This window comes from Mytilus trossulus, chromosome 5 (genome assembly GCF_036588685.1).
Source record: "Mytilus trossulus isolate FHL-02 chromosome 5, PNRI_Mtr1.1.1.hap1, whole genome shotgun sequence".
In the NCBI taxonomy this organism is placed as follows: Eukaryota; Metazoa; Mollusca; class Bivalvia; order Mytilida; family Mytilidae; genus Mytilus; species Mytilus trossulus.
The window spans coordinates 14,075,000-14,092,618 of record NC_086377.1 but is presented as its reverse complement, the minus strand read 5'-3'; the positions used below and the strand labels follow the sequence as shown (position 1 = coordinate 14,092,618).

At 32.3% G+C, this 17,619-nt stretch overlaps 1 protein-coding gene across 1 annotated transcript in view; it reads left to right on the top strand.

Moving 5' to 3' along the window:
- LOC134717633 (uncharacterized) overlaps window positions 1–17,619 on the top strand; it is a 33,901-nt gene that overhangs the window by 4,681 nt on the left and 11,601 nt on the right. Inside the window, exons 3-4 of the mRNA XM_063580127.1 lie at window positions 395–554; window positions 15,754–15,827. Coding sequence (XP_063436197.1) covers window positions 395–554; window positions 15,754–15,827 — 234 coding nt within the window. The remainder of the gene's footprint in view (window positions 1–394; window positions 555–15,753; window positions 15,828–17,619) is intronic.

Here is a 17,619-nt window from a genome sequence, read left to right as displayed (position 1 = left end):
TCCTCATTTCGATAAAAGACGTTTTTAAATCTGTTTACGTTGATAAAGTACATTTATTCAATGCCCTTATCTTTATTATATCATACACAAATTGAATTTAAATACACTCTACATTTTTTTTTATTAAATTGCTACATTATCAAGATATGTTGTTTTTTTTCAAAATCAATTTTTAAATGCAATTAATAAAAAAAAAGTTACCTTGTTTCAATAAACAAAATGCTCCCGAAAACAGCATTTTTAGATTAATTTTAGAGATAATAAAGATATTTTTTGGCCCCCGTGTCCTGCAATGATGATTGATAAACTTTATCAAATATTTCTTTTTTTCGTAATTTTATGTTTAATTATTATCATTAAAATATCCAAACTTAAATTTGTGTATGTTTTGCAGTTGTGAACAATCATTTTGATGGTAGTTTCTCCCGATGTACAACAAACTATAAAGCAGCCCTGAACATTTTATTCTCAACGAATAACACGTCACTACTTCAATGTGCTGCCCTATGTGATAAACTACCCTCATGCATTGGACTCAACTATTATAATCAAAGGTAGGTGTTGTGTTGTATGATAAGCTACTCTCATCCATTGGACTCAACTATTAGGATCAAAGGTATGTCTTGTGCTGTATGATAATCTACTCTCATGCATTGGACTCAACTATTATGATCAAAGGTAGGTTTTGTGTTGTATGATAATCTACTCTCATGCATTGGACTCAACTATCATAACCAAAAGTAGGTTTTGTGCTGTATGATAAGATGCCCTCATGCATTGGACTCAACTATTATAATCAAAGGTGTGTCTTGTGCTGTAAGATAAACTACTCTCATGCATTGGACTCAACTATTATGATCAAAGGTATGTCTTGTGTTGTATGATAATCTACCCTCATGCATTGGACTCAACTATTATGATCAAAGGTATGTCTTGTGTTGTATGATAATCTACCCTCATGCATTGGACTCAACTATTATGATCAAAGGTATGTCTTGTGTTGTATGATAATCTACCCTCATGCATTGGACTCAACTATCATAACCAAAAGTAGGTTTTGTGCTGTATGATAAGATGCCCTCATGCATTGGACTCAACTATTATAATCGAAGGAAGGTTTTGATTTTCTTCGTTGTTATTCTTTCAAATTATTTGAACATTTACAAGGAAAACCGAAGTTAGTTCTAGCACAACGTTGTTAATACCATGAAATTGTGTGCGAATATTTTTGTATAGCTTTAAAACCAGAGTAAATCCACCATTTTCTACAAAAGAAAATCACTGTATCAAGTCAGGAATATGACAGTTGTTATCCATTCCGTTCGATGTTTTTGATTTTATCATTTGATAAGAGACTTTCTGTTTTTCCTCGGAGTTCGACAGATATCAAAATCAGAAACATTACTTCGACGGTAATAATATCCTTGTGGGAAAACCATGGTTGTAGCGCATACCAAATGATTTCTATATTAAACATAGCAAAAATTTATTAATTTTTTAAACTCAAATTATAATGTTTTGATGAAAACACCCTTATAAAAAATACCTCCTAAAAGTGTGAATTTTTCAAATAAAAGAAGAAGACACGTCTTTGTCATTTGGTGGAAAATACTTTACATGTATGTTATTGCAATAGTGAAGTTACGATTATCCGATAAGATATCGTAACGAAAGTTTTGAAACTGAGAGATAAATTCTGTTAACAAAAAATACTATCTTAAAATTATTTATGTTACCTCTTACAGGCAATTATATGTATTCTATTTTCATCTGGAGACTGAGTGTATATCTTACTTCATTTAATGATTAAAAGTCACCTCTGGTATCGTTATGTTACTTTTGTTGATCGAACTATTTTTGGACCATTGACGTAAAACTAAAATGTGATGGCAGTTTGATGACGTATATAGATATAAGAAGATATGGTATGAGTGCCAATGAGACAACTCTCCATCCAAGTCACAATTTATGAGAGTAAACCATTATAGGTCAAAGTACGGTCCTCCACACGTTGCCTATGCTCACACTTAACAGCAAGCTATAAATGGCCCTCAAAAGATCTGTGCTTACATTCAAACAGGAGAACTGACGGGCTAATATATAATATATATATAACATAACAAGAAACGTGAAACATTTAAATTCTAAAATATTCACATCATAGCTCCCCTTCTAAAGGAGGCCTCTTTGTCCGAGTGGATCAAAATATCAAGGAGAGAAGAAAAAGGAGTCGTACTTGTATACATTGTATCACAAGCCTTTCAACCCTGAGGTTGTAAGTTCGATTTCCGCATGTAAAAGTCTATTAATATCGAAATTGGCGTGAACCACTCATCAATCATATAAATGAACTTCATACGAAACGTACAAAAAGTCATACATTTTGAAACGATGACAATTAATCCACTCAAGCACAAATTGAAAATCCTCCATCGGTTATTCTGTGTGTGTTGATTACCAGCCGTGTTCGTTTTTTGTTGGTTTATTTTTGTTTGTTTTGCAACTGTTTTGATTAAAGCCTTACTGATAAATTTGATGTTAACAGATTAAACGTCATCTCCAACAAATATCTTTCGATTTTTACCCCGCTTCTAATCATCCGATTGATATGATTGATGTATATTTTTTTTCAAACGTCTAGTGATCAATTATTTATCTTACAAAAGACTAGAAGGTTATTAGCAATAAATTATTTATAGGACATGTCCAGTAGATCGACTAGGATGACAATGTTAAGATAGGGGCAGACAAATTGTATTACCTGCAATAGTCCATTTCCATATTTCCGACTTTTGACTACGGAATTAATATTTGTTAGACAGGTGTCCTTCTCTGTGGCAGGAGATCCTGGCTATGGTACTCGGTCAAGCAAGAGCTAAATAAATATGTATATTCAATATATTTTTCTGTACAATTTTGACTGAAAGTTAACTGTTTAAAAGCTTTCTAAATATCACTAGATCATCGAAAAATAGTAAATATACCGTTAATTCAAACCGATCATATATCTGTTTTAATTTTTTTAATTTCTCGTAATTGACCGAGTACCAGGATGTCCTATCACTGAGTAGATAACCTGTCGAATGATTGTAGAACCCAGAGTCAAAAGTCGGTTGTATGAAAATTCTCTATAGGCCATACAGGAATTTTCGAGATGTTGAATTCGTTTTTTTCTGTCATGCAAAAACGGAGTGGTGCTATAAAGAGCATGTTTAATCCACCATTTTCTACATTTGAAAATCCATGTATCAAGTCAGGAATATGACAGTTCTTGTCCATTCTTTTTTGATACGTTTTGTTATTTGATTTTGCCATGTGATTATTGACTTTCTGAATTGATTTTCTTCTAGATCTATTAAAATTAAGTGCAGTATTTTTGTGATTTTACTTTTAATTATCAAAAACATGTCTTATGTTCCATATGATCTATTCCTTTAAATTATTTAAACAGATTTTCAAGTTTTTGGATTATTCTCAGTGAAATTAAGTATGTTTTTTTAGAATAACATCATAGTGTTGGATCATAAAGATCGATCTTCAAATATGTCCTTCAATCGAGACAATTTGTCAGCTATGCTTATATCCGAAAACAATTATTTTAATAAATATTTTATAAAAAGACAAACAATTAAGTGCCAAAGAAACCATGATAATTATTTTGCAATGTCACACAACCAATATACATGTAAAACCATTTTCTTAATTGTGGATGTAACGTGTCTTCTGATTGGCTGACAGTGTTTTGTTTGTCATTTCAGATATAATTCTGTCATGATTTACCCCAGTTTAAAATGGAAATAAGAACTAAATTATAAGAAATGACTGTAATATTTTTTCTGTCTATTCAAAATAACATAAAATACACTTATTCCTTAAATAATTATTATTATAGTTAGTTATGTTCAAGAACATCATTTCTAAAAACTTCAAATTATGCGAAATTAAGAACCCAAGAATATGAACATTGTCGCTTTTGCTGAAACCAGGAAAATTGGAACCCACGAATAAAAGTACTTTGACAGTAACACCATTGACGCAAAAGTATTTTGGAACCAGAAACAAGAAATTAGCTTTTACAAATCTATCTCATAAAGAGATACTGATTGATATCGTTTACATTAGAAAATGATTAAATAAGATTCACGAATGTTACGTTTTCTGAAATACAAGCTGTGTTTTATTTAATTCGATTTCATGAAAACAATGGTTATACAGATTTACAGTGAAACCTGTTCAAACCGAACAATCAAGGGACTTTGTGTTTTGTTCAGTTTTCAAGGGTGTTTGGATAGGCCAATTCCGGGATATCGAAGTTAGTTGAATCTGTCACGTGCCTTCCTTCACCGCGTGACTAAAATGTAGGCATCGTCAATTCCAACACATGTTGAGCTAACGTGTGAAAGTTTGATCGTATACCTCCTTTAAGTGGTACCGACATAAAGATTACGTACTTACAGATAGAACATAAATTATTTCTAAACAACTCTACAGAATAACGATTCTGAAAGTGCTTGAAACTTAAATAGAGCAGGATTACAGGTTAGCCTTCAATCTGGTAATGACGATATTTGCAGACGAAATACATGATTCGAGAAATGACATATTGTAGAAGTAAACGGCATATATTTTCAAATAACTTACAGATGGGTGCGGTCCTAACCTTGACAAAAGTTAACTTAGAGTTAACTTTTTGACTGCTTTCTAAGTTAACTTGAGAATTTTTAAGCAGTCAAGCAAGTTAACTTCGTCAGTGGTGGACCAGACCTACGGTCTGCTTTTTTAGGACTGCTGCAGACCTATCGACAAGTCTGCTCCAGACCAGACCTGTGGACAAGTCTGCTTTTGATCAGTCTAGAGGACAGGTCTGCCTCAGACCAGACTTGTGGACAGGTCTGCTCCTGACCAGACCTGGGGACAGGTCTGCTTTTGACCAGACCTGTGGACAAGTCTGCTATTGACCAGACCTGAGGACAGGTCTGCTTATGACAGTTTATCGTTATAAGAGTTTTCATATCAGACTTGAACTTTAATTAAAATACGTAAACAACATTGGCATTGTTTTTCCACAGATATCATTTATTATTTACTCGCTAGACTTTACTAGATATTATACAAATTCTCGTTTTTTTTATTGGATAGACATGTATTCTTAAATGAAAAGAAAATATGCCTATACAATCACATAGAGTGTTTTTTTTTATTTATTAGAAGGCGGATATAAAGGTTTTCCTACGCTTCGGAGCAATATTCACGGGATATCAACAACATTGTCGACGTTGCTTCGATCCCTGTTATTTACCTGTCCCTTCCTTAATTTTACTTTATGCATAAATTTGTTCATGCATGGATATGTACTATATATACCATGGTTTTTACGAGTTAACATATTTAAACCAAACGAATCCGAAGGATGAGTTTGTTTAAATATGTTAGTGAGTAAGACACATGGTATATAAACTTTGTAATATAAATAAAATGATTGACAGCTTCAAGACCTTCAACCAATATTGGAAATTGATCACGTTACAGTTTTATCCAATGAAATGGAAGCTCGCGCAAGTCACTTTTGTGCATCGTGTCTAATCTTCTGTGTATTTCGTGTAATAGAACCCCTGAATTTCCAAAAAGGAAAGAACATGTCAGATTTTCCCGATTTTTATTTAGTTTTGCGCCCCGTGTATGGTTGTTGGCGCAAGTAATTTCATAATGTCATTAGACTGAGGTAAACAAAAATATCGAATTCCAGTGTCGGACAAGGATTACATAATTATTCTAATGACGGTAAGAATTGTCTTTTGTTTTGCTTTCAAGTATCATACAAATTAATCATATTTTACAGAATTTTCATCTCATTGAAAAATGCATATTTATACATTTCTAGTTTTCGTACAAACTGCTTTCTTCCGTCATTTTATTAATTCGATTATTAGATTAATTATTAAAACACAATTTTAATGATAAAACACTGTTTTAAACAGTAGCGGATCCAGGGAGTGTAGATAGTGTACGTTCTCCTAATTAATCGCAAAAAATCATGTTTTTTCACAGATATTTGTAGCCGATATTTATTCCTTTTTCTATAGGTACCCCCTTTTTTTAATCGAAATTTAATTGGATCTTCGCAAAGGAAATGATAGTTTCATATTTCATTTTTTTCACAACTTAAAGAAGAAACATTTAGTAATTGTTTCCAAAATCAGGGGAATTCGTAACAATCCTATATGGTTTGAAAAAGGTTTCTTAAGATTTGGTACACATAATTTTATTGTTTTTTGTTATGAAATGAAAACAAATGAAGAACTTTAGTCCGTTTAACAGTTTCCTAAATATTTAAGAGGCGGATACATTTTAAAAAGGGTGGAGCTTCAGCCATGGAATAACATGAACATGAATATGTTATACCATGGCTGAAGCTCCGCCTTTTTTCCTTTGAATTCTAGTTGAGTTGCATATTTAATTAGCAAAGTATGGTACAACATTAATTTGCATATAATATACCATGGTTTTCCATCAACACACTTTTTAAGCAAATTATTTCATAAAAACATCAAACAAAAAAATCCAATTTATGTTACAATTCATTGTTATTCAACTTGTTTGCATTGGATTAACTATTCTATTTTCCGCAGAGTATTCTAAGAAATTGTACAGTGACCGTAAGCATAAGGTGTGGTAAAACTATCAACAATCTCGTCAAATTCGTCAGATTGATCAAGAGATTTGTCTTTGTCGATTAATTGAGATATGGGACGTCCCAGAATTATACTCAATACACACTTTAAGGTACATGTGGACCCTATGGCTAAAATGGCCGTATTTTCACCCCAAAATTTACTCTGAGTACAGACAAACCTGCGCATCTGTAAACAAATTCAGGCATAGCATGTCCTAGATAAATGAATTTTATATATGTTTTATGTTTTCGAAAAAGAAAAACTTACCAGGATTTTGCCGTGCACTTTTTTTCATTCCTCCAGAAGGTGCCAAAATAAACTAAGTTTGGAAACAGGTTTGAGAACTTCCCCACAGGTAAAAATTAAAGTGAGCATTTTTAATTGACATGGACATTAGATGGACAATAGATACCTGACAATAATTGGTTATTTAAACTGTGTATCTGAGTGGACCATATCAAGGTAAACTGAACTGTTTGTTAATTTTATCATCTTCTGCAGAGACGAAAAAAAGTGTACGGACAAATCCAGTTAAGTTATGAAGATATGGGACGTCCCAGAATTATACTCAATACACACTTTAAGGACATAGTTGTCACTTGAGGTTTAACTATAAGCAAAATCAATCAACCGACATAATAGATAAACAGTATACTATTCCCAGAAGAGAACCTTTTTTATTAAATCATTGTAACTACAACTGAACTACATGTAGGGTAGTATTTACAAATGAATACACCTTAATATTGCTATTTGTCCGCCATTGCTGGATATCACACAGGTTCCCGTAAAATTTGGATGTCATCAAACAAAATATCTGACGCCGCAATTGAAAAGTGATTGTTGTATGCTTCAACATAGGAAGGCGTCGCAGAAAAAAATAAAAATAGCCTTGCCAGACGTCATAATTATTTGGACTATAATCAGACATGTCAGTGTTGGTACTTTGATGATGCGGCATAATAGTTTTGTTTTACACACCATCATGAACTACTATGTATGTAGTGCCTGTTATTTTGAATAAAGAGATGAAATGCTGACACTCTCATGTTATGCAGAATTTTTGTTGCATTTCTATAGTTTACCAATATTATTGATTACATGTACATTTATGGTCCTACTAAAAACTCCTGATATCAAAAACATTGCTGATCAACTATGCAGGTATATAGATTTACAATTTAAAGTTCACATATGGTCAGTTTTGGTTTATGCAGTCAACTACTTTTGTTGTAAAGTCGACATGGAGGTATAAAAACTACTGAAATTTTGTAACATATATCAATATTTTGAGTAAAAGGAGGACATGGAGGACATGCTGGTATCTTAAATTTATGCGAACAAAACTTTGTTGTTATTATATTGCAATATTGCTGTAGATTATAAATATACATTGAATCCAAACATTAAACATATGGCTGATTAACTATGCTGGTATATAAATTAACAATTTAAAGTTCACATAAAGTCATATGGTCAGTTTTCGTCAATGCGGTCAAATAATTTTGTTGTACAAGTAAGCTTGAGGTATGAAAACTACTGAAAATTTGTTACGTATCAGTGTTTTGAGTAAAAAGAGGACATGATGGCACCCTAAATTCATGCGAATAAAAATTTGTTCTTATTATATTGGAATATTGCTGTTCATTGTATTATACATTGAATCCGGACATAAAAAATATGACTGATTTGCTATGCGGGTATATAGATTTACAAATTAAAGTGCACATATGGTCAGTTTTGGTCAATGCGGTCAAAAAAAATTGTTGTACAAGTCAGCATGAGGTATCAAACCTACTGAAATTGTGTTACGTATCAGTATTTTGAGTAAAAAGAGGACCTGCTGGCACCCTAAATTTTTGCGAACAAAAATTTATTCTTATTATATTGGAATATTTCTGTCCATTGTATTACATATTGAATCCTGACATAAAAAATATGGCTGATTTACTATGCGGGTATATAGATTTACAAATTAAAGTGCACATTTGGTCAATGCGGTAAAATAATTTTGTTGTACAAGCAAGCTTGAGGTATGAAAACTACTGAAAATTTGTTACGTATCAGTATTTTGAGTAAAAAGAGGACATGCTGGCACCCTAAATTTATGCGAACAAAAATTTGTTCATATTATATTGGAATATTGCTGTTCATTGTATTATACATTAAATTCCTGACATAAAAAATATGGCTGATTTACTATGCAATTATATGGATTTACAAATTAAAGTGCACATTTGGTCAATGCGGTCCAAAAATTTTGTTGTACAAGTCAGCATGAGGTATCAAAACTACTGAAATTTTGTTACGTATCAGTATTTTGAGTAAAAAGAGGACATGCCGGCACCCTAAATTTATGGGAAAAAAAATTTGTTCTTATTATATTGGAATATTGCTGTCTACTGTATTACACATTGAATCCTGACATAAAAAATATGGCTAATTTACTATGCGGTTATATATATTTACAAATTAAAGTGCACAAATGGTCAGTTTTGGTCAATGCGGTCAAATAACTTTGTTGTACAAGTAAGATTGAGGTATGAAAACTACTGAAAATTTGTAACGTATCAGTATTTTCAGTAAAAAGAGGACATGCTGGCACTCTAAATTTATGTGAACAAAAATTTGTTCTTATTATATTGAATATTGCTGTTCATTGTAATATACATTGAATCCTGACATAAAAAATATGGCTGATTTACTATGCGGGTATATAGATTTAGAAATTAAAGTGCACATTTGGTCAATGCAGTCATAAAATTTTGTTGTACAAAGTCAGCATGAGGTATGAAAACTACTGAAAATTTGTTACGTATCAGTATTTTCAGTAAAAAAAGGACATGCTGGCACCCTAAATTTATGCGAACAAAAAGTTGTTCTTATTATATTGGAATATTGCTGTTCATTGTATTATACATTGAATCCTGACATAAAAAATATGGCTGATTTACTATGCGAGTATATGGATTTACAAATTAAAGTGCACATTTGGTCAATGCGGTCAAAACATTTTGTTGTACAAGTCAGCATGAGGTATCAAAACTACTGAAATTTTGTTACGTATCAGTATTTTGAGTAAAAAGAGAACATGCTGGCACCCTAAATTTATGCGAACAAAAATTTGTTCTTATTATATTGGAATATTGCTGTCTACTGTATCACTCATTGAATCCTGACATAAAAAATATGGCTGATTTACTATGCGGGTATATAGATTTACAAATTAAAGTGCACATATGGTCAGTTTTGGTCAATGAGGTCAAATAATTTTGTTGTACAAGTAAGCTTGAGGTATGAACACTACTAAAAATTTGTTACATATCAGTATTTTGAGTAAAAAGAGGACATGCTGGCACTCTTAATTTATTTGAACAAAAATTTGTTCCTATTATATTGGAATATTGCTGTTCATTGTAATATACATTGAATCCTGACATAAAAAATATGGCTGATTTACTATGCGGGTATATAGATTTACAAATTAAAGTGCACATTTGGTCAATGCGGTCAAAACATTTTGTTGTACAAGTAAGCTTGAGGTATCAAAACTACTGAAATTTTGTTACGTATCAGTATTTTGAGTAAAAAGAGAACATGCTGGCACCCTAAATTTATGCGAACAAGAATTTGTTCTTATGATATTGCAATATTGCTATCCATTGTATCATACAATATCAAGGAGAGAAGAAAAAGGAGTCGTACTTGTATACATTGTATCACAAGCCTTTCAACCCTTAGGTTGTAAGTTCGATTTCCGCATGTAAAAGTCTATTAATATCGAAATTGGCGTGAACCACTCATCAATCATATAAATGAACTTCATACGAAACGTACAAAAAGTCATACATTTTAAAACGATGACAATTAATCCACTCAAGCACAAATTGAAAATCCTCCATCGGTTATTCTGCGTGTGTTGATTACCAGCCGTGTTCGTTTTTTGTTGGTTTTGTTTTGTTTGTTTTGCAACTGTTTTGATTAAAGCCTTACTGATAAATTTGATGTTAACAGATTAAACGTCATCTCCAACAAATATCTTTCGATTTTTACCCCGCTTCTAATCATCCGATTGATATGATTGATGTATATTTTTTTTCAAACGTCTAATGATCAATTATTTATCTTACAAAAGACTAGAAGGTTATTAGCAATAAATTATTCATATGACATGTCCAGTAGATCGACTAGGATGACAATGTTAAGATAGGTGCAGACAAATTGTATTACCTGCAATAGTCCATTTTCATATTTCCGACTTTTGACTACGGAATTAATATTTGTTAGACAGGTGTCCTTCTCTGTGGCAGGAGATCCTGGCTATGGTACTCTGTCAAGCAAGAGCTAAATAAATATGTATATTCAATATATTATTCTGTACAATTTTGACTAAAAGTTAACTGTTTAAAAGCTTTCTAAATATCACTAGATCATCGAAAAATAGTAAATATACCGTTAATTTAAACCGATCATATATCTGATTTAATTTTTTTAATTTCTCGTAATTGACCGAGTACCAGGATGTCCTATCACTGAGTAGATAACCTGTCGAATGATTGTAGAACCCAGAGTCAGAAGTCGGTTGTATGAAAATTCTCTATAGGCCATACAGGAATTTTCGAGATGTTGTATTCGTTTTTTTCTGTCATGCAAAAACGGAGTGGTGATATAAAGAGCATGTTTAATCCACCATTTTCTACATTTGAAAATCCATGTATCAAGTCAGGAATATGACAGTTCTTGTCCATTCTTTTTTGATACGTTTTGTTATTTGATTTTGCCATGTGATTATTGACTTTCTGAATTGATTTTCTTCTATTAAAATTAAGTGCAGTATTTTTGTGATTTTACTTTTAATTATCAAAAACATGTCTTATGTTCCATATGATCTATTCCTTTAAATTATTTAAACAGTTTTTCAAGTTTTTGGATAATTCTCAGTGAAATTAAGTATGTTTTTTTTAGAATAACATCATAGTGTTGGATCATAATTATTGGATCTTCAAATATGTCTTTCAATCGAGACAATTTGTCAGCTATGCTTATATCCGAAAACAATTATTTTAATAAATATTTTATAAAAAGACAAACAATTAAGTGCCAAAGAAACCATGATAATTATTTTGCAATGTCACACAACCAATATACATGTAAAACCATTTTCTTAATTGTGGATGTAACGTGTCTTCTGATTGGCTGACAGTGTTTTGTTTGTCATTTCAGATATAATTCTGTCATGATTTACCCCAGTTTAAAATGGAATTAAGAACTAAATTATAAGAAATGACTGTAATATTTTTTCTGTCTATTCAAAATAACATAAAATACAATTATTCCTTAAATAATTATTATTATAGTTAGTTATGTTCAAGAACATCATTTCTAAAAACTTCAAATTATTAGCTTTTTCTTTAGAAAAATTAATTATGCGAATTTAAGAACCCAAGAATATGAACATTGTCGCTTTTGCTGAAACCAGGAAAATTGGAACCCACGAATAAAAGTACTTTGACAGTAACACCATTGACGCAAAAGTATTTTGGAACCAGAAACAAGAAAATTAGCTTTTACAAATCTATCTCATAAAGAGCTACTGATTGATATCGTTTACATTAGAAAATGATTAAATAAGATTCACGAATGTTACGTTTTCTGAAATACAAGCTGTGTTTTATTTAAAGGGAAATCACACTATTGTTTATACGCATCGCTCTCGGCGCCGCTATAGTGTCGTAACTGTATTATGACGTCGCCGTTTTCGTGACTAAAGCAGGAGAATTGACAATCAACAATCATATTTTTTTAGAACTGTTATAATTAAATAAAAAATACGTGTCCACAAAAAAGGGTCTGATTGTATTGGGGTATGTTTACGGAATACAGAATAATGGGCAAATACTGCAGAATAAAAGGCAAAAAAACAAACCCAGATGAATAGAGAATGGAGCTAAAATATAAAGAATAAAAAATATTGGTAACACAAAATAAATATTAATAAACGAATGACCCTCTAGCCAGACCCTTATGATAAAAAGAACATATAAAAAAAAACATCTAATCATCATGATTAATCAACACTAAGAACGATGGAAATTCATAGCATATTCAATATAATTTAGTACCCTCTCGGACAATTTTCTCGAAAACGAAGTTGGTGACAAATACTTTTCTTTGGCAGCGTATCGTTGCGATGCGGTATGTCGAGTTCATGGTATATTTTCGGGAGGAGGGGGAGGGGGTACAAATAGACCAATAGTAGCAGCATGTAAGCGTACACCTTCCGGAATCTGTAGTTTTCAGTCGAACAGAGAGTTGTAAATAGGAACAATGAGTTTCTACAGTTTTCTCATAGCACATGCATGAAACGTCATAACTACAGTTTTTCATACTACATGTATAAATAATTCATAAAAAATCTCATTTCATATTTATATTTAGCCGGCGCAGCCTGTCGGGTCAATACAAAGCAGGGTCAAAATTAATATGTTGTAGTTCTGAATACTTGTATGAACTAAACTTGCCACTGGACGTAAATAGTGTTTGAAGTGCTATTTGATCTCGTTTTTTAACGTGTGTTATTCAAGTGTTGTCCATCTTTCCCGAATGTTTCTTTGGCATCTAATGCCTCTCACTTTTTTATTTATTTTTTTAGGGGGGGGGGGGGGGCATGCAAACGAGTGATTTGTAGGGTAATCATATTTATTGAAATATTCAATTAAAAACTTTAACAAAATAACGAAAATCATCCAAAATTTTACATCGGTTGCTGGCTGTCGAAATCAAAGAAAATTTAGCACCGTATTGTATGGTACATGATACTCAATCTCTCTTAAATGCTTTGTTCATGCTAACATTTGGGCACACAAAAATCATCTTCTTCTTCTTTCATTACAGAGTCGGACTCTTCTTGAGTGTATAAATGACTCTTGCTCGTGACATCATGAGCAAGCATTCATATTTTGTTGTATTTCTTCAAACTGTCGTTAGCGAACTGTAGGACCAGCAAGTTAGAAATAGGCCACTAGACGTCAAATAATCTGGGAATATCAAACACTATGCATAGTTATATATTTTGGTACTATTGATGACCTACACCAACAACAATAAAATGCTACGCTGAGCGCAGCCTGATACGCCCACAGAGGTTGAACAGTTTTGGCACGTTTGGCCACAATATCCAAGCTTGATATATATACTGAATTTGGACTGTGATCAAATTTTTGACATAATATAGGTTTCTGACACAAAATAGATATAGTCGGAGGTCTTAAAAAACTATTGTGCAATTGGAGATTTCTTCTTGATATATTTAAAAAAAAAAAAAAAATCAAAAATTTGCAGAAAAAATTATGACCCCCCCCCCCCATTCCTATTGTAGTAACCCTCAAAATTCAATCCCAGCCTTCCCTTTTTGGTGTGGAACCTTGTAGTACAATTTTAGATAGATCCATACACTCAACCACAAGTTGGTGTAAAATAGTAAAACTAGTAAAATGCTTGTTTTTGAAACCTAATTCCTGAACGTTTAGAGCAATTACCTGTACCCCAACCTAAATTTGTGATATGAAACCTTGTGGTACAATTTCAGAGAGATTCAATACTTCTCAATGTCATATAAGACATTAATGAAAATCAAAACGGAATTTACATCAACAAATTTAAACAATTGATCAAAGTTGTATGAAAATTGGAAAAAGAATCTTAGAGTTAGGCGTACGAAAATAAGAAAAGTCCCCCTTGTTAATGAATAAAACCCCATATCTCAGAATCGTACAATCGAAAATCTATAAAATTGAGCCTACACCAATCGATATGAACAATGCACTAAAGTTTCATGAGAACTGCTGAAACTTTGCACTTATTGAGTTATGTCCGAAAACTTAAAAAGAACTTTTTTAAAAGTAAAACCGTATACTTCTGACACGTAAAATCTAAAATTTATAAAAGACGAAAGGAAGCTCACGCCAAAAGATACAAAAATTTCACCAAAGTTTTTTGCCAATTGGTTGAAGCGTCCGACATGTTGACGGTATACCATAATACATGTATGTCCCGTAAATGGGCGTTTAAAAATTTCTTAACACGTACTATACATTTGGCTTTAAAAGTCTCCATCAAGAGAAACATTCAACACACACACACATGCATGTATTTATGTAGAGTTACATGTCTTACAGAGTACTGCTTATCATAACCAACACATTAATGGTCCGTCTGGAGAAGGAATATTCCACTCATATAGACAAAAGTTTTGTTCTGATGATCATGAAATATTCGTCACTGAAAATTTTGCAAAATTCATGAAAACAATAAAAGAAAACTAGTAATGCTAGTTCAAATCACTTGCCTGTCGACAGTGCCGGTACAGTCAGATTGTCGTATCATGATTGAAAAGGACAACTAGTTTTTTTAATACAAAGGTAGCAAATTAACCTCTCATTCTTTGGCTCTTTTAAAAAAAGAAGGCCAGTATGATATAGCAGAGAGTGCTTAAATTGACACACCGATTCGATCAGTTATTTTCAAATTAACTATCATTAATCAGTATTGGCAAATAAAAAGTACATATACCATCATAAAAGATGTGATAAAAGAATATACATTCAAAGAAAGAGAGTTGCACCAACAGAAAATAGAAACAGCAATATTTCTTACTCTTAATTTCATCGGATCTCAAAATATGTATGTACTCTTTCCAAAATTTTTACTCTATCTAACAGTATAACTCGAAAGTTTCTAAGTGTAACTCTAGCTTTGACTAAAAATCTTACTCTATTGATTGATTGATTGTTGGTTGCTTAACGTCCAGTGGCAAATCTTACTCGAATAAATGTTCGAAATCAAAATAAAACTCGAACTCAAAATTTACCTGGAAGTCGAACTTAATTTGGTTCGATTATATATACATGTATATTTTAGAGCGTGGCGTAATTACGGAAATGTTAACCAATTTCAAATTTCTTCCGAAAATGGTGTCATTAAGGACTTTTTTTGAAAATGCCCAGTTTGTGGATTTTTAAACACGGCATATCTTCCCGGTGCGAATATTTACAAGTTAGTGAATTTATTCTGTTTGTAGTCTACTGGAACGTGTTACTTTTCAGTCCGGATACCACCAGTCTTCTAAAGTAGAAGATTCTTTATCTGCAAGCTGTAAATTATTTCTTTAATACGGCATGAGGCAGACAATCGTTTACCCTATACAATGAATGCAATTAAAAAATGCAGATAATTTCAACTTTGACAATTACTTTATAATAACTGTTACTGTATTTAATGTTTAACGTTTCGATAGATTGATAAAAATATCAATAAATAATCAAAATACCCTGAAAATGTTATTATATTTTGTAGTGACAAGTTTAAGTCCAACCCGATAGTTCCAAGCTTTGCCAGAAATGCTCCTATGCTAGCAACGTCGTTCTATAACGTTAGATATAAATAATTCCCGCCAAAAATCGATAATAAGATTGTTTCCGTTTTAGCGGATTAAAAACATCGGTGACCCCCTATTTTTATTTATGGTTTTAAAATCTTCCCTGAAGCTGCAACTTATGCAGAAGTTTGAAGGAAAAATCATTAGTAGATTTTTTTTATTTCAAGAAAAATCTATAATAAATCGAAATTAAAAACGGCGGGAAATGTCCAAAGGCCTTGAAAAATAAGGAAACTGCGAAAAATAAATGTGTATAAGGTAAAAGTTACAATTGACTGTTATAGTTTTACCAATAAAACATCGTTTTTCAATAATTTTGCCTTCAATTAGCAATTTAGAGCGCTATTTCTATATTTCGGTATAACGCGATTCTTTACTTTTTGATGACGTCATATCTCGAAAATAACATCGGTGACCCCAATTTTTTTTTCGCCTAAAATATTGTAAAAAGTATGATCTGTCTACATGCAAAATTTCAATGAATTATTATTAGTTGTTTAATAGTGTAATTTCCCTTTAATTCGATGTCATGAAAACAATGGTTATACAGATTTACAGTGAAACCTGTTCAAACCGAACAATCAAGGGACTTTGTGTTTTGTTCAGTTTTCAAGGGTGTTTGGATAGGCCAATTCCGGGATATCGTAGTTAGTTGAATCTGTCACGTGCCTTCCTTCACCGCGTGACTAAAATGTAGGCATCGTCAATTCCAACACATGTTGAGCTAACGTGTGAAAGTTTGATCGTATACCTCCTTTAAGTGGTACCGACATAAAGATTACATACTTACAGATAGAACATAAATTATTTCTAAACAACCCTACAGAATAACGATTCTGAAAGTGCTTGAAACTTAAATAGAGCAGGATTACAGGTTAGCCTTCAATCTGGTAATGACGATATTTTCAGACGAAATACATGATTCGAGAAATGACATATTGTAGAAGTAAACGGCAAATATTTTCAAATAACTTACAGATGGGAGCGGTCCTAACCTTGACAAAAGTTAACTTAGAGTTAACTTGTTGACTGCTTTCTAAGTTAACTTGAGAATTTTTAAGCAGTCAAGCAAGTTAACTTCGTCAGTGGTGGACCAGACCTACGGTCTGCTTTTTTAGGACTGCTGCAGACCTATCGACAAGTCTGCTCCAGACCAGACCTGTGGACAAGTCTGCTTTTGATCAGTCCTGATGACAGGTCTGCCTCAGACCAGACTTGTGGACAGGTCTGCTCCTGACCAGACCTGGGGACAGGTCTGCTTTTGACCAGACCTGTGGACAAGTCTGCTATTGACCAGACCTGAGGACAGGTCTGCTTATGACAGTTTATCGTTATAAGAGTTTTCATATCAGACTTGAACTTTAACTAAAATACGTAAACAACATTGGCATCGTTTTTCCACAGATAACATTTATTATTTACTCGCTAGACTTTACTAGATATTATACAAATTCTCGTTTTTTTTATTTGATATACATGTATTCTTAAATGAATAGAAAATATGCCTAT